A 25,315-nucleotide genomic window follows, 5' to 3' on the forward strand; every position below is an offset into this window, starting at 1 on the left:
AAATGCACGTAATCAATTAAATAGTCCCATACTCCCATTTCTGCAAGCAATGAATGAAGCTTTCGTGATAATTGTTCAGTTATTCTAACAAACCCTTTCAGGTAGGATCACCCAACAGAAATAGGAAATAGCTAAAGCTAAGCAGGCAATGAATTTGTCAATGTACAGCTCATTTGGTTGGAATTTTGCTTTCATCCAGTATCACAAGTGATGAGCATGTCACATCTGAGAAGAGTGTTAGGGAAATTAGTAAACTTGCAGACCCTGATTAGTTAGAATCATGTATGCGATCTTTAGCAAAAAAAAAAAAACAATTTGGAGATGAGAATGAGACATGACTTTTTATATGCCCCCAAATACTTATTCTCAATTTGACCTTTTGTTGCGGTTCATATAAGCTTCCTAGTAGGGTAATCCTTGATCCTTCCAACTTAAGGTTTAAGCTATGCTATATTTTTTTGAAGTATATTGAACGTGACTACGACCCCCTAAGCCATAGATCTAGATCTATTCAGATATATTGAAGGACATTTTAGTCAATTAACCAAATAATAGTCAAGGTGGCCATTAAAAAAACTATAAAAAACTTTGTTCAACAATCACGTAAATCTCCTCAAATCTGATTCATCACTTTCCATGTCTCTACACTAACAGGTATAACTTTATTCACTCACATTTTTTGATGTTTTGTCTTGCCTGTTATAATAAATTTCATGTTATATCGATCTAGATCTGTTAAACAGACAATACCCATGTTGTAAAGCATATAAATTTAGGCTATTCAACTGATTTCAATACTGGGGCTTGTTTCAGATCTGATTAAAAATGGGATTTGCAAGAGATTTTGGGATTTGGGTGTTGATTTCTTGTCTGATTATTCAATCTGGAGATGGGTTTTATTTGCCTGGTAGTTATCCACATAAATATGAAGTGGGTGATAAGTTATATGTGAAAGTGAATTCTTTGACTTCAATTGATACAGAAATACCTTATAGTTATTATAGTCTTCCTCTGTGCAAGCCTTTGGATGGTATTAAGGATAGTGCTGAGAATCTTGGTGAGCTTTTGATGGGTGATAGGATTGAGAATTCGCCTTATGAGTTCAAAATGTACACGAATGAGACCAACCTTTTTGTGTGTCGGTCTGATCCTTTGAATGCCAATGATTTCAAGATTTTGAAGGAAAGGATTGATGAGATGTATCAGGTGAATTTGCTTCTTGATAATTTGCCGGCGATAAGGTATACTAGGAAAGAAGGTTATTTTCTTAGGTGGACTGGTTATCCGGTTGGGATTAAGGATCAGGGTTTGTACTATGTGTTTAATCATTTGAAGTTTAAGGTTTTGGTTCATAAGTATGAGGACAGTAATGTGGCTAGGGTTATGGGAACTGGAGATGCTGCGGAAGTGATTCCTACTTTTGAGAAGCCTGGATCAGATGTTCCTGGTTATATGGTTGTTGGGTTTGAGGTGGTACCTTGCAGTGTACAGCATAATCCCGAATCTGCAAGGAACCTCAAAATGTATGAGAAGTACCCGGCTGGTATTAATTGTGATAATGTGGGAATGGTTGTTAAGGAAGGCCAGCCTGTGGTGTACACGTACGACGTCTCATTTGAGGAGAGCGATGTCAAGTGGCCGTCAAGGTGGGATGCGTATTTGAAAATGGAAGGCTCCAAGGTCCACTGGTTTTCAATTCTGAATTCTCTGATGGTGATCACATTCCTTGCTGGAATTGTTCTTGTAATCTTTTTGAGGACTGTTAGAAGAGATCTGACGCGGTATGAGGAGCTTGACAAGGAGGCTCAGGCGCAGATGAATGAAGAGTTATCTGGGTGGAAGCTTGTTGTTGGGGATGTGTTCAGAGCTCCTACCAATGCATCCCTCCTGTGTGTTATGGTTGGGGATGGTGTTCAGATACTTGGAATGGCAGTGGTGACTATCATGTTTGCTGCCCTTGGGTTCATGTCACCTGCATCTCGCGGCACACTTATCAGTGGCATGCTATTCTTCTACATGGTACTCGGTATTGCAGCGGGTTATGTTGCTGTTAGGATGTGGAGGACAATTGGCTGCGGTGATAACTCTGGGTGGGTTTCAGTTGCTTGGAGGGCTGCATGCTTCTTCCCTGGTATTTCTTTTCTGATTTTAACTACTCTGAATTTCCTTCTTTGGGGAAGCCACAGTACGGGTGCCATTCCGTTCTCACTATTTGTTATTCTTCTGTTACTATGGTTCTGCATCTCGGTACCCCTTACCCTTGTTGGTGGCTATTTTGGAGCTAGGGCACCCCACATTGAGTTTCCAGTTCGAACTAATCAAATCCCTCGTGAAGTCCCGGCACAAAAATACCCGTCTTGGTTGTTGGTTCTGGGAGCTGGGACTCTGCCATTTGGAACCCTCTTCATTGAGCTCTTCTTCATAATGTCTAGCATTTGGATGGGTCGTGTTTACTACGTTTTTGGGTTTCTCTTCATAGTGTTAATCCTCTTAGTCGTCGTTTGTGCTGAGGTGTCTCTTGTCCTCACTTATATGCACCTTTGTGTGGAGGATTGGAGATGGTGGTGGAAATCCTTCTTTGCTTCTGGCTCTGTTGCTATCTATATCTTCTTGTACTCCATAAACTACCTTGTATTTGATCTTAAGAGTTTGAGTGGCCCTGTCTCTGCTACTCTCTACCTAGGCTACTCACTCTTCATGGTCCTAGCTATCATGCTTGCCACGGGTACAGTTGGCTTCCTTTCTTCGTTCTGGTTTGTGCACTATCTATTCTCTTCGGTGAAGCTAGATTAAACTACTGAAGCCTTTGGAAACATCCTTGCGAGATTAAATACGGAGATTATTGAGGAAGAGTGCAGAATCATCGTGTCCACTAGAGACCATTCTCTCATTTGCTTACTGACCATCAGTTGGTTTATTTTTGTTTTGGAACTTGTTAAAGGTGGTAATAACCTAAAATGATTTTTCATTGTTCTTTACTAGATAATAAGCAAATAGTTGTTCTAGTTGATATACCATGTTTTCAGTTTGTCTTTTGTCAGTGGAACTTATTTCTGGAATTAATAGATCTGATATTCATTTTATAAAGTGTTATTGTTTGGTATCTCTACCTGCTAGTTATTCTCTGTGAACTTGCCTTCTTTGTACAGTATATTTGTGGGATGGTTGTACAGTATCTGCACACCTTGTGAGAGACAGACAGACAGTCTGTTAGGAAGGACCTCAAATATAGTAACGATACTAAGATATAAAGTCTCCAATGCCACAGTTCAGAATTACGCACAAGGTGTTCATTGTTTTCTGAAACACACAATGCTGTAGTGCTTAGTTGTTATCCATTTTCTGAATTATTGACAAGGCATAAGTAGTTGTAGCCCAACTTTACATATAAAACAATGCATGCTGTTCTCTTGGCATTTGCATGGAAGAGACAATATGCGAGTGTAGTCTGACATATGTAATATCTGGTGAAGATCAATCCTGTGCATGGGCAAAGACACTCTATCGTAGAGGTTGAATCTCTACAACCTCCACAACTTGGCACAAGAATTCACCCCGTACACATCATGGGAGTAACCCCTCCTCACATCCTTACTGAATTTGACCAGACTCTAGTCGCATGTCCATTATATTCCATTTTTAGAGACCAGAACTAGCCTGGAGAAATTTAACTGAGAATGTTGATTGCCTGGAGCCAACTTAATTTTAGTAGGACCTGGTTTTGGCTCAGCACAGCAGAATAGAACAGATCCGAGTCTTTACAAAAATGGTCTGAGACAAACCTTAGAAATCTCATATCCAGAAGCTCTCAATTCAAGAAGCTGATTCCACCAATAGAAAAAAAGTTGTACTGCCGAATGGGAGACAAGAAGATCCAAAACGTCATTAGGAATAATTGAAATGTGCCACTAGCTACGGAAACTGACAATTGATCTATTGTTTTTAATGATATATACACTGAGTAGCAGTGAAAGCAGAGTACTTCATGATCTTCTGACTACGAAGGATGAGAGTTCAGTTTCGTGGGTTCATCAGCTGTGGTCAGGCGAAGAGCCTGGAAATTAGAAGTACGGAAATTTCTGCAAATAACTGCTACGCTGCCAACTCTTTTCTACCACCATAAATTCGCTGTTGTTCGATTGCATGTCTGTTTCCAGAGGGGAATTGACCCAAACTCTCTTTACTCAGCAACGAATGGGGCAGGTAGTGTCTAAGCTTCTATAAGTCTATCATACCATTTTGTATGTGAAGATGCAGCTTATACATACGTACAACAAACAAGCAATTCATATTTCATACCAACCATATCATCACAGCTGAGACGCTGAGTTCAAGCACACATGGACAACATAAACATAAACATATTGATAAAGACCAAGGGAATCACTATTAATAGAAACTAGCTAGCTATTATAAATCATACACCCAAGGCCCCAGTACAAATCCTTCCGCTTCTCAGTGAGATCGAAACCAGGAGTGAGAATTATCTTCCTCAGTGATGGTCTTGAAAGCACCATCCAATCCGCAATATAAACATTTACTCTACGACAGTCTTTCAAGTTCAACTCTCTCAATCTCTTGCACTTCCCCACCACTTCCTTCAGTCCTCTATCAGACACCGTGAAACAACCCTCCAAATCCAAGCAGAGAAGCTCAGTACAATACCTTCCAATCCTTGACAACTCTTCATCATTTATTCCTGATCTCCTTGCTTGTAACACTTCCAACTTGGGAAACTCCAGTGTTCCGATAATTTTAACTTGTAGACACGAGTTCACCTTCAACTCACGTATCTTGCTGCAGGTTCTTCCACTTTCCTTAATGCCATGTTCTGTAATGTTAAAACAATGGCTTACATCCAGTGATATCAAGTTGGGGCAAACCGACACTAATTTCGTTAAAGTCTCATCGTGAAGAGATATATTTCCAGCAATTTTCAGAGACCGGATTTTAGAATTTTTCGTAAGAACAACAGGTGAAGTTTCATTCCCAAGACCTGTTCTCTCCATTTGTATTTCCTCTAAATCAAAACAGTTTGTCGCCAAGGTGTAGAAAGTGTGAACAGTTAATTTAGAGCAAGAGTTAACACTAATGAAGGTAAGATTCTGAAAATATGGGGACAAACTTTCCATGTAACGATCAGTGAGGAAGTTTGATCTCTCTAGATCTAAATACTTCAAAGATTGGTACTTGCTCAAAAGCGAAGAAAGTGCAGAAGATGTAAAACCATTGCAATGGGCCAATGCAAGCTTCTGTAATGGAATATTGGCTTCTTCGATTGACAAAAGAAGTTTGTCCGAAATAGTCATTCCAGAGAGAATGAAAACGCGTAAAGCTTTTGCACACCAGCAGGAAGTGTTGATAGGCAAGGTAGGAACAGACGCAAAGCGTCTATTTCCACTCAGGGTCAATGAAACAATATTAGGATTCTCACGAATGACATTACTGATTGCATCCTCAGTTATATGAGCGCAATCTAGAGCTGTGATTTCGCTTAAAACTTCACATTTCTTCACAATAATAGTAAGAGAATGATCACTTACTCCCTTGTTGCCAGAAATGTTAAGTTTACGGAGCTTTCGAAGACTCGAAGCTAAGCCTTTGATTCCTCCATCTGTTATATAACTTCTTTGCGGATAACTGATATCGAGTTCTTCTAAGTAGGGAAAAGAAAGCGCAATTGCACTAAGATCAACATCTCCAAATAAACATAAAAGTCTTGAACAGATAAGAATCTTCAGACTCTTGCTCATCCTCATTCCCAACTTCTTTAAACTCTCCGCTGGAATTCTTCCCTGTTTAGACAAATTTAAAGCTTCCAGACTCAAGTCAGAGGCAGCTATTTCTAGTATAACTCGATTGAGGTCACCATTAAAGTCGACAAAATCTAAATGTTTAAGCCGGTGAAACCTATGAAGAAGGCCAGAAACAGATCGGTTTACATGAATCATTGGATCATTGATAGTTAACCTGGATAGACGATAATTCGTCATTGAAAGAAGTCTCTTGCAGACTAATGAAACGGATTTTAAGTGTCTAGTATGATGATCTTGCTGATTGAGACGATCAACAACCAATTCCCAACAGTCGTCTGGTAGGTAATCCCAAGATCTCTTTTCAGCCATTTTGCTCCAAATGGAAGTCGCAAATCAATTCAGAATTGAAAAAATGAACCAAGATAATTCAGTGAAGAGTTTACTATCTGTGTTATCTATGAAGGGTGTAGACCATATCTGCTTTACATGAAAAATGTACCTCCTATTGAGAAAACTGGTTTAATGTATAGTGTATATGATCATTTGTTGTCTAGCTTATGTTGTTATTCATTGGAAAAAGACGAGCAGGCGATGATTTCATAATCATTTGAGGACAAATGGCAGCATATAGCTTAGTCACCGTTTAAAGTTAACCCTGAACCCTGAACCCTGTACTTTGAAATTAAGTGTACACAAAGTCTTGTACTGTGACCCTTTGGTGGTAAATCTATTGGAACTCGTCTTAAATCAGAATAAACTGATCTCTCCTTCCCTCTCTCAGCTCTCTTAATATATATGAACTTAGCGACAAAAACAAATACCCGAAAATGGATAAACAATCAGAGTCTATTTCTATGTCCTGTTCTCCAGACACCAGTTCTTACTTGTGGGAATTCTATGTCCTATTTTCAGAATATTCAAAATACAGACTACTTTGTAAATCCTTTGACAATAAGTGGTGTCAAAGTTCAGCTACGGAGGCTTCATCAGCAAACAGCAAAGCACCTGCAAATGTGATTAGGAAATTTCCAGCATAGAAATCTATAACCAGATTTCCAATCTACACCCTACTGGAGAACTAATGAAAAATCATCAATCTCCATGTAGACGTTTAATTGTTAACTTGTTGACTAATGGTCTCTGTGGTTGTTCTAGGATTGTGATGGACAGAGCTATTTTCGCTGAAGCAACGAAACTACATGATATCAAAACAAATGCTACAGGGAAGCCACCCATACAAGCATCGTAGTTTAATTGTTCAACTCATTATTTACTTCAATTCCCTAAGCTCTTTATTGTTTAACCCAAGATTTTTTTACCAAAAGCCAATATGGAATGCCCATAAGGCCATAGTATCTGATCTCATTATCCTCTAACTTGATAGCAGCTTTGCGTTTAGCATAAAGACCAGACCAGCTGATTTCAAGGCCATATAACTGCACTCCTTTGTTACACCAGTGTATCACACCACATAGACCAAAGTGCTAGTATTTTTTTTTTCAGAAAGACCTGCTCAGATTTCACAAGTGAAAAGCAACATATATGACAGATCTATAGTCTACTCAACACTTGCTAGTTATGCAGTTAGAAATGGTTTCTTAGTAGATCATAGTTTGTCTCATGGCATTTGACCAAAAAGCAGCTCATAGGAGTCAATTTCTAACCAAATACAACACATCTGATGATATGATATAGTGCAGAAACTTTTCACCTCTACAATGTGAAGTTGTTGTGACTTGAGAATATTGAAATTTGACTTGAAGATCTTTTCTTCTTTAGAAAAGATGCTGAGGTTAGACTGAGCTCCACCTGTATTAACTTCTCAAATAAGTGTTTGTTACATCTTCCTCAATAATATCATTAAGCACATTACATTGAGGAGGGATGAAAGTATGAAACATATAAGGTTCTTCATTACAGGAAATAGAAGCCTGGCAAGATGATCAGCAGCAGCCCTTCAGTTCTCTGTAACCATGCATAAAAGACATTTCGACTAGTCTGTTTGCATGAATTCCAGTCGCAGCAACAATGTCCAAGTGCTAGCTTCAATACCGGCCATTTAGAAATTGGATAGCCCTCATGTAGTCGGAAGATGCCATAACTTTTGTTTAGTACAAAGCAATACATTCAGCAATACCAACTTCAATGGCTTTTAAGATCTTGAAATAACAGACTTGATAATACCTCCATCTGAGTAAGCAAATAAAAATTGAGCCTCCATAACCAACTCCATTGTTACTCATTTAACCATCACAGTTCAACTTTACAATTTCTGGCTTTACAATTTCTGGTATAGAGGGAACCACTAACCTTGTATAGCCTGCTTCTGCTTGTACCCTCTTTTTTTTTTGATTGGCAAGTCTGTTTTTAAATGAGGACAGTCAGTAACTCTTTGATGCTGGCCGGATTCGAGCCCCAGACCTCTGGTATCATCACCCAAAAGTTTTACCGACTTTGCTAGTCGGCACCTGCTTCTGCTTGTACTTGAAATGAGCTCCAATCTTATTGCAAGTACTCTAATTGCTACATAATCTGCTATATCATCTACTTTCCTTCCATATATATAACTTTTCATGCGAGACATCACCATTTTACATTTTTACTAACATCTCTGGCTTCAAATCTTCTATTGATTCTTTCTTCCAATGGTGGCACACACAAAGACCTTGTACCGTACTGTAAATTTTTGCTAATGCAGATGTTCCTCTACATAAGTTAAGCCATCTACAACGTTAAGAGCTTTAAGGCATCACAAATTAATGAGCCAAGTCTTAGACACATAGAACTGAAGTATCAGAAGAAATTTGCTATATCGCACCTGTGTGTCTAAATGCTGATTTCGGATAGCTAACCTGTTTAAATAATTCGTCATTCTAATTTTTATTACAATATGACCACTGCCAATTATTCCAATTTTACCACATTACACTTATAATGCATATACTCATTGTATATCAATTTAAAAAAAAAACACAATTCTAGACAAACAATACTGAAAAAAGATAAATAATATTTTCATAAAGTTCTAGCAGCTTATGCGAAACCAAAGAAACATTTGATGCAATACATCTAAGAACACCTTGCTGAAGCACTTGCGAACAAAAGTAATAGACAGCTTCCCTCATTCTAATCCAATTGCTTCTCTAAGAAAGAAACCAAAACAGTATTACTAATTTCGAAAGAAACACTTGAAGAAAATCTAGCTGTTATAAACCATACACCCATGCTGCAGGAACAAATCCCTTTCCGTTTCAGTGGGGACAAAACCACGAGGTGGAATTATCTTCCTCAACGTCGGCCTTGAAAACACCATCCAAGACACCACACCAGCATTAACACGATCACAACCTTTCAAGCTGACCTCCCTCAATCTCTTGCATTTCCAAACAACATCCTTCACTCCTACATCAGATATTGCTGAACAACCCTTCAAATTCAGGCATAGGAGCTCACGGCAACTGTTTCCAATCCTCAAAAGCCCTTCGTCGTTTAATCCTGACCACTTCGCTTGTATAGTTTTCAATTTGGAGAACTCCAATGCCCCAAAATTTGTAAGGCCCCGACAAATACTTACATCTAATACGCATAAATTGCTGCAACATTTACTAACTTCCTCCAGTCCATGTTCTGTAATTTTTAAACAACTGCTTACATCAAGTGATATCAAGTTCGGGCAAACAGACACTAATTCCCTTAAACAGCCATCATCGAGAACTTGATTCCTAGAAAATACCAGAGTCCGAATTCTGGAGTTTATTTTGGGTTCTAAATACAAAGTTTTATTCCCATTCCCAAGAGAAGTATTCTCCATATGAATTTCTTCAATACAAGTACAATTCGTTACTATGGTGTAGAAAGTTGAGATGGTCAACTGAAAGCAAGAGTTAAGGCTTATCAATGTGAGATCGCGGAGATAAGGAGACAAACGCTCCATGTACTGATCGGTGAGAAAAACCAATTGCTCAAGATGTAAACATTTCAAATACTGGTATTTCCTCAGAAAAGAAGATATAAAAGTGAATCTTAAACCAGTGCAATACGACAGTGAAAACTTTTCTAATGGAAGATTAGCTTCTCTCATCGACAACAGTAGCTCCTTTGAGATTTTCGTCTTGGAGAAACTAAAATCTCTCAAAGATTTGACACGAACAAAGGCTTTCTCAATAGGTAAAGTAGGATATTTCTCACGGTGATGTGATGTTACCGAAGCATCATTCCATAACAAGGAAACTATATTAGGATTGTTATGAATAAAAGTACTAACACCATTCGCAGTTGTAAGAGTTTTATCTATAACTATGAGTTCACTCAAACGTTCACATTTTTCTGAAAGAACACCAAGAGATTTATCCGACACCCAACGGAGACCAGATAAATTAATCTTACGGAGATTTCTAAGATTCAAAGCTAAAACTTTAATTCCATTATCTGTTATAGTATAGGAAGACAAAGGACCCCAACCTTCATTTATCAGAGACTCAAAATCTCTTTGCGGACAACTGATATCGACTTCTTCCAAATTCGGGAAAGCAAGTGCGAGTGCGCTTAAATCCATATCACTAACGAAAGTTTTTGCTTTCGAAAAGATAAGAGTCTTTAAACTCTTACTCATCTTTACTCCTAACTTGTTCCAATTCCCTTCCATAGTTTTCCGAAGCTTTGACAAATCTAAAGCTTCCAGAGTTAAGTCGGAATCAACGATTTCTTGAATAACTTGGTCTACATTGCCTCCAAAATCAACTAAATTGATTCGTTTAAGATTGGAGAATCTTTGAAAAAGTTTAGAAATTGATTTGTGAAACAGGATAGTTGGTTCAGTGATTGATAGTGTGAAACGGACAAGGTTTGTGATGAGAAGAAAACGTTTGCAGACTAATGAAAGTAATTCGAGCTCGATGTTTCGTATGTTGAAACGAGTAAAAATTAATTCCCAACACTCGGTTGGTAGATCATCCCAACAACAACATCTCTCTTTCGACATTCTTTTTTTTCTCTTCGTATGTAACTAATTGGGGATTCGGAAAACTAAATTTAGGGTTTGAAGGAAGTGTTTCTAAATTCTAAATCTACTCAGAGTCTCTAAATCTACTCTGGCTTGGTATTCAAGTCAGTCAGCTCACGTTTTTTAAACGAGCCCAAAAATATACACGAGTTGCCCGGTTTGCACAAAATCAGCCCATATTCAGCCCAAACCGAGCTCGAGTTTGCATGCCAGCTGAATTCAAGGCCAACACCAAAATGCAAGTAATTTTACAGAAAACACACCTGGTCGGATTTCACAAACGAAATACAATACGACAAATTTGTATTCTACTTGTCACTATATGATAGCTGGATATTTAGGAACCCCTCTCCACTGTAGAGTAGGCAATTTGTAATCTCCATAATTGTTCAATTTCGAAACACCTACCTCACAAAAATTAGAACAAACTCCCTATTTATTAATAATTTAGAAAAATCTCTCTAATATCACTTAAATTATATAATTATCTCCAATTTCTCTAGCTAATATTAGAACAAGCTCTCTTTTATTAATAATTTAGAAAAACCTTTATAATTATCTCCAATTTCTTAAATTACATAATTATTTATTAATAATTTAAAAAAATATATTATTCCCTATTAAAAAATTTTAGCCCTACATAATTACAATTAGAATCCAAAAAAATCATGTTAATTATCGAACTCGAGAGACGGGTTTTAAGACTTTAAGACTTTAGGGGGAAAAAAAACCAATGCGCAGCATGGTTTGCATACTTGTACTCTAAAAATGTTAAGATAGCAGCAAAGAACTAAAGAAAACGACAAGTATTGGAACTATCTTATTATTGAAACCAACTAGCCTTTTATAGGCATTTTACAAACAAGATAAACATAAAGACTCCACGATGCAACCAACTCCTAATCGTGGGTATTGAGGCCTATTACCAAGTAGAAATGTTCAAACTCTAACTACATTAGCTACACTCCCTTTAAACCAGGAAGACCAAGTCGACAAAACAACTACAACGCCAACAATTCCTCCCTTTAAACCGCATTGCACTAATGCAATCGGTTTTACTTCTTCCTTGAGCGGACCCCCATCTCATCCCCCGAAGTTTCAAAAATGCTTCCAGGTTTAAGTGGCTTCGTCATAATATCGAAACTTGTTCTTGAGTAGGGCCGATTACACAAGTTCTACAGTTCCTTCATTTGAAAGCTCATGCAAAAAGTGATATCTAACATGAATATGTTTGCTCCTCCCATGGAAAACTAAATTCTTTGACAACTTAATAGTAGAACTATTATCACAAGAAATTGTAGTGCATTTACCTTGAACATGCCCAATTTTCTCAAGGACTCTCCTCACCACACACCTTGGCAAGCCGCAAGAAGTCTGCTGCAATGAATTCTGCCTCGGTTGTTGATAGAGTTACCACGGTGTTGCTTCTTGGAAGCCCAAGACACAACTCCTCCTCCCCCCAGAGATAGATAAAGCCCAAAGTGCTTTTTCTATCATCCACATCACTAAGCGTAATCACCATGCGCATATCCCACTAGCTCTTCATCTCCTCCCTTCTTATATGCAATTCCAAACTCCAAAGTTCCCTTCACATACCTTAAAATTCTTTTTCTTTTGCCGAAGATGAGTGGCGGTTGGTTGTTCCATGTATCTACTGACCAAATTCACCGAGAACATCAAGTCTGGCCTTGTGGCTGTCAAATATCGAAGGCTTCCCACCAACTGCTTGAAATTAGTAGCATCAACAACACCACTTCCATCATTTTTCGATAGTCTGCAGCCTGGAACAATTGGATTTTTCACAGCATTGCAATCATACATTTCAAACCTACCCAGTACCTCATTAGCATACTTGGTTTGATTAAAAAATATGCCCTTCTCTCCTTGCACAACTTCCACCCCAAGAAAGTACTTCATTTTTCCAAGATCAGTCATGGCAAACTCATTCATCATCGATTTCTTAAACTGATCAATCATAACTTCACTATTTCCAATAAATATAAGATCATCAACGTAGAGACTTACAATAAGAATGCAGCCTCCATTTCCTCTCTTCACGAACAAGGTGTGCTCACAGTAGCACTTTTCAAAGCCTTCCTTTGCAAAATATTTCTCAATCCTGCTATACCAAGCCCGAGGGGCTTGTTTGAGCCCATATAGCGCTCTTCGAAGCTTGTATACCTTGTCCTCTGCTCCGTTATGCTCAAAAGCCCTTGGTTGATCTACATATACGTCTTCAAGCAGCTCACCGTGCAAAAATGCACTCTTGACGTCCAACTGAAACACATTCCAACCCTTTTGAGCAGCTAGTGCCAATATGACACGAATAGTATCCCATCTAGCCACTGGTGCAAACACTTCATTGAAATCGACTCCTTGCTTCTGTGAATAACCTTTTGCCACGAGACGTGCCTTAAATTTGTCCACCTCTCCTTTTTCATTGAGTTTTTTTTTAAAAACCCACTTCACACCGATTTTCTTAGCTCCTGCAGGTAAGGTTGTAAGCTCCCAAGTGTTGTTTTCTTATATGGCCTCTATTTCCTTCTTCATAGCTTCTCTCCACTTGGAACTCTTCACTGCCTCCTCAAAGGACTCAGGATCTTCAGAGGCTGTGAACATTACAAAGCTCTGCTCCTCGTGCTCTTCTTCGGACACACCAGCCCCTAACTCATAATCTTGCATCCATATTGGTTGACGCCTGATCCTCCCTGGAACCGAGCTCTCGTTCTCTTCATGATTTGCTCCATTTAAAGGTGGAGTGACCTCTGCTTGTTCTTCTTCGTCTACACCTATTTCTTCATCATTTGCTTGAACTTGTTGGACTGAGTCTTCTCCCCATTCAAAAACATCTTGTTCCATCTTGCCCTTGTTCTGCTTCCAATCCCACTGCTCTGCCTCCGCAAACCGCACATCCTTGCTAATCAAAATCTTTTCTGTTTTTGGGTTAAAAAGTCGATACGCCTTTGATTCTCCGCTTACTCCCAACATAATGCATTTGATGCTCTTGTCATCCAACTTTGTTCTTTTTACCTCTGGTATATGAACATAGCCTATGCTTCCGAAAACTCTGATGTGGTCTACCGAAGGTTTGTTGCCACTCCATGCTTCTTCTGGAGTTACATCCTTCACGGCAGCTGATGGACTTCTGTTAAGAATGTGAATGGCATAATTTGCTGCTTCCGGCCAGAACTCCTTGGGAATGGACTTCCCTATCAGCATACATCTCACCATCTCCATGACCGTACGATTCTTCCTCTCGGCCACGCCGTTCTGCTGAGGCGTGTAGGCAGCAGTCAGCTGTCTTGCTATTCCATTCTCATTGCAATACTCCTGAAACTCCTTGGAAGTGTACTCACCACCCCTATCTGTGCGCAAACAAGTGATTGCTTCTCCACTTTCTTTTTCTACTAATGCACGAAACCTTTTGAATATGTTAAGAGCTTCTGACTTTTCTTGTAAGAAATATGACCATGTCTTCCGGCTATAATCATCAATAAAATTGATTATGTACCTTTTTCCACCATGTGAGATTGGCGTGATAGGTCCACAAATGTCAATTGTGAACCAAATCTGCAACCCTTTGTTGCTCTCCACAAACTTTTTCTCGGAATAGCCTCTCTGTGTTGCTTCCCTTTCATACAAACTTCACATACTTTAGAAGGAGCACTGAGTCTCGGCATGCCATTCACCATTTTCTTGTAGCCCAAAGTCCTCATACCTTTTGGACTTAGATGACCGAGCCTTGAATGCCACAGCTGCACCTCTTTTTCTGTAACAGCTTGAAGACAAGAATGTAGTGCACCTGAAACGTCATCTTTCACAGAGGCCAACACAGCAAACATTTTATTTGCAGACATATCTAACTTCATAATAAGCCCTTTCATAAGATGGTAAATCTTACACGTATCATCCTTGATCAAGATAGTTAACCCCCTTTGTTGTAATTGCCCCACACTAAGCAAATTATTCTTCAATTCCGGCACAAAATAAACAGAGGTGAGTACCTGGACCATGCCATCAATTACGAGCTTTATGTTCCCCTTTCCTTTTACCATCATCCTCGAGTTGTCTCCCAACCTCACAAACTGCCGGAATTCATCATCAAACTCAGAAAACCATTCCTTAGTGCCACACATATGGTTGCTGCAACCTGAATCGAGAAACCAAACATACTCCATGCTTGCTTTGTTCAAGGCAACATAGGACATCAGCAACATCTCCTCACTTTCATCCAACTCTGCATAGTTAGCACTTTTCTCCCAGCTAGGACATTCATTCTTGAAGTGTCCTAGTTGATGACACTTATAACACTCCACAAGAGTCTTATCGAATCCTCTACCACGACCTCTGCCTTGAAATCCTCCACGGCCCCGTCCTCTATCACTTCTACCTCTTCCAGCTCCAACTACTACTGTTAATGCCTGCTCCTCCCCACTGCGTTTCCGGATCTTTTGTTCGTGTACTAGAAGAGAACTTTGCAGAGCATCGATCGAAAGAGTATTGATATCTTGCGACTCTTCAATGGAACACACAATATAGTTGTATTTTTCATGAAGAGTACGCAAAATCTTCTCAACTACCTTGGAATCAGCCATCTCATCTCCAAGATTGCGCATTTCATTTGCCACTAGCATCACCCTCGAAAAATACTCCGTGACTGACTCTCCCTCCTTCATTTCCAGTACTTCAAAGTCTCTTCTCAACCTCTGCAAGTGAGCACGCTGTACACGCTCATTTCCTTGGTACTTACGTTTCATTGAATCCCACAGCTCCTTTGCAGTTTTCTTCTGAAGAATGGTCTTCAGAATTAGCTTTTCTATCGATGCAAACAGGTAGTTCTTCACCTTGAGGTCCTTCAGCCTCAAATCAGCTAACTCTGCTTGTTGCACCCCATTCAACACCTCTCCTTGCGCTGGTTCTTTGAAGCCAACTTCCACCAGGCTCCACCACTCCTTGAATGCGAAGAATTCTCCATGAGCATAGCCCAATGCTCATAATCTCCATCAAACTTGGGAATGCCGCGACTTGCCATCCTTGTCACTCGACATCTTCCTATTCTAACAACTGTTCCACTTGTAGTTTACTTTTGAACTTTCTAAATCAGGAACTAAATAGTAGCTCTGATACCACTTGTTAAGATAGCAGCAAAGAACTAAAGAAAACGATAAGTATTGGAACTATCTTATTATTGAAACCAACTAGCCTTTTATAGGCATTTTACAAACAAGATAAACATAAAGACTCCACGATGCAACCAACTCCTAATCGTGGGTATTGAGGCCTATTACCAAGTAGAAATGTTCAAACTCTAACTACATTAGCTGCACTCCCTTTAAACCAGGAAGACCAAGTCAGCTACAAACAACTGCAACGCCAACAAAAAACATAGGTAGTTAGACATGGTTACTTAATAGATCTGACATGGTCGCCAAGCATCGCAGCTAAAAATATCTAATATCAAATCTATATAATAATATCCAGCACATCTGCTGATATGGCGCAGAAGCCTAGTGTAAGAGAGTAATATCCTCATTAAAGAATATTAAGCACGCGTTAAGCATAAGTAGAGATCGCAGCGCGATCAGGACATCGTCTTCCAAGATCGACTAGCTCGCGAGCAGCTCGCTTTATATAGGTGGCACACTCCAGCTCGCTCAAGAACGTTCCAAGAAGACTGAACGACGACCTAAAGCAGAACGCTTCGAATAAAGACATTTTCCTTAATCCAAGGGTAATCATTACCAAAGCCATATCTGTACTTCCAATTACCGGGAATTATGAACTACTGCACCCACTCCCAATGATCACCGCCTTCCTACCAGAACCAACCTAACACTCATTTGTAATCTCCACCCTACATATGTACAAGAGAGTACACGTGTCTCAAAGATCAACACTCTCTTGTGCCTATAAATACCACCTATATGAACTACGTGAGACCTGATTCTTCTCTCCCCTCAGAATCAAGAGAAAATACGTAGGCAGCTCGCAACTTAGCGAACTCAGTCTTTCCCAAATCTAAACCCTTTCTTCTTCCCCCTGTATATGTAAGGGAAAAACACCCCTTTACATCGGCGCCGTCTGTGGGTTCGATTACTTGAGAAACCACCTTCACACAAATTAAAAACCAAAAAACCAAAAGTCTCAAGCCCACGAAGCATGGCAAGCCTCGCGAACCAGCTAGGTTTGACCAATGAGAGCATTTCCTTGCTCGGCAGAAAATGCTTTGCTCTTAGATGCACAAATAGACGCGCCAACAACAACAACCGGGACGCGTTCTGAAACGACATCAATGAAGTTAATCAGCAAATTAACGAACTATCACAAAGAATCGGTCAAACCGCAGTGAGAAAAGATGCAACCCAGATCGTCCAGAAAATGCTCAAGACGTACCGTGCATCGCCATTCACCACGGAGGTACTAAATAAACCCTCTCCTCAGGATTTCATTCAGCCACGTTTTCCGATGTACGATGGCAGCACATGCCCTGGGCAACATGTGGCTTGTTATATCCAAAGCTTGGCATTATATAGTGCACCAGAGTTCGATCACCTCCACTGTCGCTTGTTCCCTACCAGTCTCAAAGATGGAGCACTCGATTGGTTCTTCTCACTCAAGCCAGACTCGATAAAGTCCTTCGAGCAACTTACCGATTCATTTGCTAGCCAGTATGTGCATAATAGACGTAAGAAAGCTGATCTGGACTCGCTGTTCCAGCTCTCACTTGGCGAAGACGAAACAATTCGTGAATTTTTAGGTCGGTTCAAAGCCGAACTACTGTGCATGGAAGCAAGATTGAAAAAGGACCACCACAAGGACCACCACAAGGTTCCAGCTCGCTCCCACAGCAGAGGACGTCCCCGAGACCGTGACCGTTCTCGCCATGAACGCCGACAGCGCTCATCAGATCAAGACAACGCCAGAACTATTCATATGATCACTTTCCCAGATGATTCTGTGACATCTTCCAGAGAGAAATGCAGGCGTGTCGGCGCCCTTCAAGAAGTTTATCATTTTTCTTCACAAGTGTCACACGCTTCGCGAAGTTTAGGTCGCAGCGTAGGGGATATTACGTTCACCGAGGCCGACCTCAACAAGGTTTGCCTCCCTCACAACGATGCACTTGTGGTCCATGTCAAGATCATCGACTGGATAGTCAAACGCGTCCTGATAGACCCTGGCAGTTCGTGCGACATTCTGTTCTATCATACAATTCAAGAAATGAACTTACCTAAGTCAGTCTTTATCGATCCGATCGCTTCTCTTTATGGGTTTAATGGCTCCAGGGCCGACCCAATCTGCGATATCATACTCCTAGTTTCAGTGGGATCTAGAGAGGACAAAGTTAGCTTCAATACACGCTTCAGCGTTCTAGACATCAAGTCGTCTTATAATGATATTCTAGGGCGGCGCTGGATTCATCAAATGCAAGTTATACCATCCACGCTACATCAAGTCCTTCGCTTCCCAGGCCCAAGAGGCATGATGGAGCTTCGAAGCAATCAACTCGAAACTTATCATTATAATCAAATCCTCTTTGCAAACAAGACCGCTGACCTGCATACTCACACAAGGAATGAGCCCACCAGTTATACAATGGCCAAAGACCTGGTTGCCGAGGTTAGAGCCAAAGCACCAAAACAGCTCGCTGGGGACTCCAGCAAGAAAGTCCAGTCGTCTGTTTCAACTCTAGAAGCCAATCCAACCATTGTTGCTCCACCAGGTCGGACCCCAGAAGTCACGTCAGTTGTTGTCAATCCAGCAGTCAAGACCCCAGAGGTCGCTTCCACAGTCGTCATTCCACCATTCAGCACCCCAGAAGTCACGCCGTCGTGTTTCACACAACCAATATCAATTCCGAAGATCACTCCAGACTCTGTTGTCATGACCACAGAGGCCATTCCATCCCCTGTTGTCGTCACCATAGATATCGCTCCAGCTTGTGCAACTAGTTCCACTCTCCCTCAGATCGATAAAGTATCACCAATTGACAAAGCATCCGCGCCAAAGACAACATCTCAGCATGCAGACAGAGAGCGAGTGAACCTAGGAACTGAAGATAATCCCAAGTTCGTATATGTAAGGGCTAACCTTGACCCCACACTCAAGGCCTAGCTTGTAAACTTTTTGGCCATGAATAAAGATGTTTCCGCTTGGTCGTATGTCGATATGCCCGGAATAGATCCCAATGTTGCATGTCATAGACTAAATGTGAACCCTAATGCCAAACTAGTTCGGCAACGACCTCACCGACTATCCCTGCGATTCCAGAAAGCCATCAATGATGAAGTCGACAAACTTAAGCAAGTTGGGTTCATTAGAAAAGTAGATTATCTAGACTGGATCGCTAACATCGTCGCAATTCCAAAAGAATACAGCAGTTCGTCTTTCCGTCGACTTCACAAACGTTAATCAGGAAACACCAAAGGATAGTTTTCCTTTACCTCACATAGACCAACTTGTAGATCAGACATGTGGCCATGAGCTCCTCTCTTTCATGGACGCGTACAGTGGATACAACCAAATCCCACTCGCTAAAGAAGATCAAGAGAAAACATCATTCATCATGGAACAAGGAATCTATTGTTACAACGTCCTCCCTTTCGGACTTAAGAATCGCTGGCGCAACATATCAACGCCTCGTCACTGACATGTTCCAGGACATGTTAGGTGACACCATGGAAGTCTACATTGACGACATGGTCGTTAAAAGCAAGAGAGCGGAAGACCACCTCACTCATCTTGAGAAAGCGTTCTCCAGGTTATGCCGAACTCGAATGAAGCTTAATCCTGAGAAGTGCCTCTTTGGTGCGTCCTCTGGGAAGTTCCTTGGGTACCAAGTATCACAAAGAGGGATCGAGGCTAATCTAGACTAAATTCGAGTGTTCTTGGACATGCTTGATCCCCAGACAAATAAGCAAATTCAGAAGTTGTCAGGAATGGTCGCGGCACTCAAACGATTTATATCAAGGGCATCAGACAAATGCCGACCTTTCTTACAACTTCTTAAAAAGGGTGAGTAGTTTTCGTGGAACGATCAATACCACCAAGCGTTCTCCACCCTCAAAGAGTACCTGACTACACCCCCCGTCCTGGCCAAGCCTAAGGATAGCGAAACGCTGGGGCTATATTTGGCGGTATCAGACTTTGCCATTAGCTCGGTTTTTTTCAAAGAAGAAACAACTCAGAGAAACCGATCTACTTTACAAGTAAGACGCTCACTCCAGCTGAGAAGAATTATTCGTACATTGAAAGAGCAGTACTCGCATTGTTATACTCGGCAAGAAAATTCAGGCCCTACTTTCAAGCACATCCAATCAAGATTCTCACCGACCTACCTTTGAAGAAAATTCTTCACAAAGAAAACAAGACAACTCGCATGGCAGTATGGGCCGAAGAGCTCGGAGAACACCACATGGAGTTCGTCCCTCGCACTTCACAGAAAGGGCAGGTCGTGGCTGATTTCCTGGCAGATTTCCCTGTCGATGACCCAAATTGGGAACCAGAAGCAAAGGTCGTTCCCACAAAAGAAGCCACCAAATCAATATGGTCTTTTTTTGTCAACGGTTCTAGTAACCCTAGAAGAAGTGGGGTCGGAGTCATCTTAGCATCCCCAGATGGAGCAATGGTCGAGAAATCAGTTCGCATTGACTTCGCGACCTCTAACAATGAAGCGGAGTACGAAGCGTTAATTATGGGACTTCGCATGGCGATGCAGCTCGGTGTAAAGGAGCTTCAGGTCTTTAGTGACTCGCAACTGGTTGTTCGCCAGATTGCAAAAGAGTACACTACCCATGAAGGTAACCTCGCTAAATACCTTCAAGTCGTTAATCAGTTACTTCTTTCTTTCAAAAAAGTCATGATACACCACTTCTTGCGTGATAAGAACCGTCACGCAGACAATTTAGTTTATTTGGCCACTCAAACACCGAACTGCTCCCCTAGACAATTACTCATTGAAGTAGTTGACCGACCTGTTTATCAAGTAGACCATGTATTAGAAATCAACGACCTATGCCCGCTCTCTGCCAATCAGATGAGCCAAACATGGATGCAGCCCATCATTGAATACATCAACACGGCACGCTCCCAGATGAGCGTACCAAGGCCAGGCAAATCCCATATCAGGCACGCTGTTACTGCGTGCTCAATAGTAAGTTAGAAAGTCCGCTGGCGGCCCTCACTTGAGGTGCGTAAGCCCAGAACAAGGCCAACTGATTTTCGCTGAGATTCATGAGGAGAGTGTGGAAACCATGCGGGAGGTCGCTCTTTGGCTCACAAAGCGATCTCCCAGGGATACTTTTGGCTTCGCATGCAGATCGACGCCAAAGCATATGTACTCAAGTGCGTCAAATGCTAGACCTTTGGCCACAACATCATACAACCAGCTCGTGAGTTGATTAGCATCGCGAGCCCTTGGCCATTTCACATGTGGGGCATGGACATCATGGGACCATTCATCCCACAGAAAAGTACTGGATTCCGCTTCGTCTTAGCTGCAACTGACTATTTCAATAAATGGGTCGAAGCCATTCCACTCGCAAATGTCAAAGAGTCACATGTCAGAAACTTCATCTGGACTCATATCATCACCAGATTTGGTTTGCCGCACACACTGGTGATGGACAATGGCTCACAGTTCAAAGGTAAAATGGTCAAAGAATTTCTAGCCAAGTGGAAGATAGTTAATGCATTTTTCACTCCCCAATACGCACAAAATAATGGTCAAGCTGAGGCCAGCAACAAAGCAATCTTAGAAAATTTGAAGAAAAAGATTGAGAAGACCAAAAGCCAATGGCCAAATTAGCTAGAAAACATTTTGTGGGCTCACCGCACCACAGCTCGCATAAGTACAGGCGAATCGCCATTCTCCTTTATGTTACGGCACAGAAGCCATTATTCCCACCGAGCTGACACTCACTACTACCCGGTCAGAACTTGTTGAGTCTAGAGGCAACGATTTCGTCTTAGCACGAGAGGTCGATCTGTTGGAAGAATGACAGCGACCTAGCCGCCATCAGAGTAACATCCTATCAGCAAATTCTGAAGAAGTCCTACAACAAGCGAGTACATCCTCAATCTTTTCAACCCGGCGATCTAGTTTTGAAAAAGACTCAAGATGACTCCAAATTAGCACCAACTTGGGAAGGCCCATACATAGTGGAAAGCGTTGTAGGCAACGGAGCATATTGGATCAAAACTCAAGAAGGGAAATTATTACCACGACCTTGGAACACTTATTTGTTGAACATTATCGTATATCCCATGTTTTCTCTTACTGTAAATTCAAAGTTAATCTACTTTTGTTTATTATTACAATTCACTCCAGTTACTCGCAATGGCAAATCTCACAACACGCTTTCATAAGCCCACACACTCTCCGTGAGCAGAACGCTCTCAGGAGCTTACAGGCTCCACAGCTTCTCCAAGTCTCGCTAGTCGAGGACCTATACTTCTAGGATCGACTCAGGGAGAATGCTCCTAGTGAGCAACACGCTTTCTTAAGCCAACACGCTGTCTCCGGGCAGAATGCTATCTCCAGCTTACAGGCCCCAACGCCTTCCCAACTCACCTAGTGAGAAATCCTTAATATTAAGCTCAGCTCGACGAGAGTACTCCCAATGAGCCTCACAACAGAGCGCAACAACCATGAAAGAAAGCGATAACTACAAGCGTAGCGCTTCTTTAAGATAAACCACAGGTTCCTTAGACATTCCATCCCATACGCATTATAAACAAGGTGCTAGCTATAAACATTCAAGCAGAAACATGCATTCCATACACATTCAAGGGGAATACTCGGCCAGCACCAAGACACTAATTCACCGATCTGCTGGGTCTACCTAGGAAATCCAGATCGATACTTCTAACATGTTAACAAAACATCGAACTGCCACTCTCGTGAAAACCAATTCTCGATATCAAAATGGCGAACTGCTCAGGCAAGCCTAAAGACGCAACTCTATTGTTAACTCTCGTATAAGAGAGGTGAACTTACAAAATATTTATAAAATTCCCACAATTGACAAAGACAAGAAGAAACATCACAATCAAGAATCAGCCACAACATGCTTAATTATCTTTCGGGGCAGCGCTAGTCGAAGGGGTGTGCCTAGCAGATCTCAGCACCACACGCATACCTGAACCTTATCCCTCACCGTCATTTGCCTTCTTCAGCTGGTGATATTTCTCGTCCAGCTCAACGTATTGGACACAAGCCATGGTATACGCCTCTTGCGCCTTGCGCGCCACCCTTTGGCATTGTTTGGCATACCCAGTCACTTTAGCCAGCTCCCCTTGCAAATCAATCATAGAAGTAGCCAACACATCGTTCTCGTCAACAGCATCCTGACACTTCTTAGTCATCATCTCCAGTTTCTTCTTGTCAACTCCCCACGCAGCTCGCATACATCCTAGCTCGACGTGGTTAAGCGTCGATATCGCTAAAAGATTCTTCAACTTGTCATACCCTGCAAAAAACTGCAAGTACAATATTAACGTCAAAACTGCCCAAATAACAGAAACAAACATAACACATAAGGTGCTCACCAAACAAGCAGCCATGTCCATGGTCCCCAACAACATGTCCATATCTTCATCCTCGACCTCAGCCTTGTCACCATCCAACACGATCCCCTTCAGAAGACTAGTCGCTATGGGTGCCGAGTGGAAGCTGCAGTTAGAGCGTTTCACCGCACGCTTCTTCCCCGTCTTCCCCATGTAGTAGAACTCGCTCCCCACGTCACTATGACGCGGAGACGAACTCTCACCAGCGACGTGGTGACCTTGCCCCAGGTCGCTACGCTCCTCAGCATGTCGATCGGTATCATCGACTTGTCGAGGCTACCTGAATACAACGCCACTAGTAGAACGACCTGACCTTCTAGGTCGCTTGTTCCCTTTGGCCTCTACAACAACAGCTTTCCTCTTACCCCGATCACCATGCACGTGGGGATGGAATTCCATTTCCTCCATTATCAGAGGAGAGGTCTCCCTCAAACTTCCTTCTCCTCTTACATATCTGCGACACCTGGCCATAGTGTAACCTATGAGCAGAATGACAATACGCGAGTTACCAACCAAAACAACAGTCTTTGTTTAAACGGGATACCTACATAAGGAAGACAGACGTACCTGAAGAAGCAACAAAGAAGATGAAGCAGCACAAGTTGGAGACGAAGAAATGTAGTAACAGGAAGAGCAAATGGGAGTAAATGCCTTTGCTCTTCTACGAATGATGTTACTTATTGTGTAATAACGTATCTTCCCTAGGTACATCATAATTACATCGAGACGCCAAACGTCAGGCCACCTGGCAGCCATCATTGCACACATCTAACCGCTCACTTGCCTACACGTGGCATACACGTGCAGAAATGATTCCCTTCTCCAGAATGGAGATATCGACCTACGCCATACTATCTCCGCAGTGCCTAACGAATCACCAACTCGCGTTACATGCGACCTACATCGCTAAAGGACCTAGTAAGGACAGGGCACTCATTTAACGATCACAGGTTACTTAAAGTCAACTATGGTCACTAGGAAGCGTCTACACAGCCACACAGATATATCGATATCTCCATTCATATATTTAACCATACAAGAATCTTACAAAGCAAAGAAGCAAGTGATAAGCATAACATATAAGCAAAAAGCGATCTGCCAGGGCAGGCCCAAACACAGTTCACATGGCAGCCGAGCTGCTGAGTCTACTCAGGAAATCCAGCTCAGCTAACCAACATTCATCATCACATGGTCATCCAGTATTAACAAACAGAAATAAGAAAAAGAATGCCGGGTTACCCCGAAACCCGGTTCTATTGTATCCATGACTAACAACCATTCAAATTACCAACCTTACATTACAACTAGCTAGTTCCAGGCATAACGACCAAACCTTTGACCACCAGCGAGTCGTCAACTTCAGCTTTTTCCCCCTCAACTACTATGGACACACCGTCCAGATTTAGACTCATAAGAACATCAGACACAGCAGCTTCAATGCGAGGCACAACAATCTCCGGAGCAGCGATGGAAGAAGTAAGAGCACCACTGGTATCTCCATGTACCGGTACCACTGGAGGACGAAGAGTACAGCGTCCATGCTCCTCTTTCAAAGCTTTATAATCAGCTTCTAGATAAACAAAGTCGTCCATTCCATTTCATAAGCTTTAGTAGCGTCTTGAGCAACTCCCTTGCGGTCGCGAGCGTGCATCATTCAACCTACCAATTTCCACGATTATTGCATTAACGTTCTCTTCCGGCACCCTATAGTTTCAACCGGATCTTCCGTCTCAGTATCCTTCAAAGATCTTAAGCCAAACTAAGAGCTTGCGTTTTCTTCAGGTCTTCAAGCACCTCGCGTTCCATCTTAGCGATTAATCACGAACATTCTTTAGCTCTTCGGTCAGCTTCACCACAGTTTCCCTATCTGTCTCAGAGAACTGGGCAATCTCCTTCAGCTTCTGAAATCTACTCACAAGCTACAGACGCACACATATGCTAATAATCAGTTCGTAACGAGTTTAATAAGCAAGCAAATAAGTTAAAGCAG

At 41.5% G+C, this 25,315-nt stretch overlaps 2 protein-coding genes across 2 annotated transcripts; one reads left to right on the top strand and one right to left on the bottom strand.

Moving 5' to 3' along the window:
- Nucleotides 1–160: 160 nt before the first annotated feature.
- LOC147507999 (transmembrane 9 superfamily member 11) lies at nucleotides 161–3,087 on the top strand. Its single transcript, XM_086600619.1, has 2 exons — nucleotides 161–654; nucleotides 814–3,087. Exon 2 carries the CDS (start codon nucleotides 826–828, stop codon nucleotides 2,791–2,793), a length of 1,968 nt encoding a protein of 655 aa, XP_086456745.1. The 5' UTR covers nucleotides 161–654; nucleotides 814–825; the 3' UTR covers nucleotides 2,794–3,087.
- Nucleotides 3,088–4,271: 1,184 nt separating this feature from the next.
- LOC147508000 (RNI-like superfamily protein) lies at nucleotides 4,272–10,825 on the bottom strand. The gene is made up of 4 exons (XM_086596659.1): nucleotides 8,971–10,825; nucleotides 8,836–8,899; nucleotides 7,076–7,200; nucleotides 4,272–6,149 (listed from the first exon to the last, which is right to left on the bottom strand). Exons 1-4 carry the CDS (start codon nucleotides 10,735–10,737, stop codon nucleotides 4,404–4,406), a joined length of 3,702 nt encoding a protein of 1,233 aa, XP_086452785.1. The 5' UTR covers nucleotides 10,738–10,825; the 3' UTR covers nucleotides 4,272–4,403.
- Between the last annotated feature and the right edge of the window lie 14,490 nt (nucleotides 10,826–25,315).

The sequence above is a fragment of the Coptis chinensis genome, chromosome 3, assembly GCF_015680905.1.
Source record: "Coptis chinensis isolate HL-2020 chromosome 3, ASM1568090v1, whole genome shotgun sequence".
Classification (NCBI taxonomy): domain Eukaryota; kingdom Viridiplantae; phylum Streptophyta; class Magnoliopsida; order Ranunculales; family Ranunculaceae; genus Coptis; species Coptis chinensis.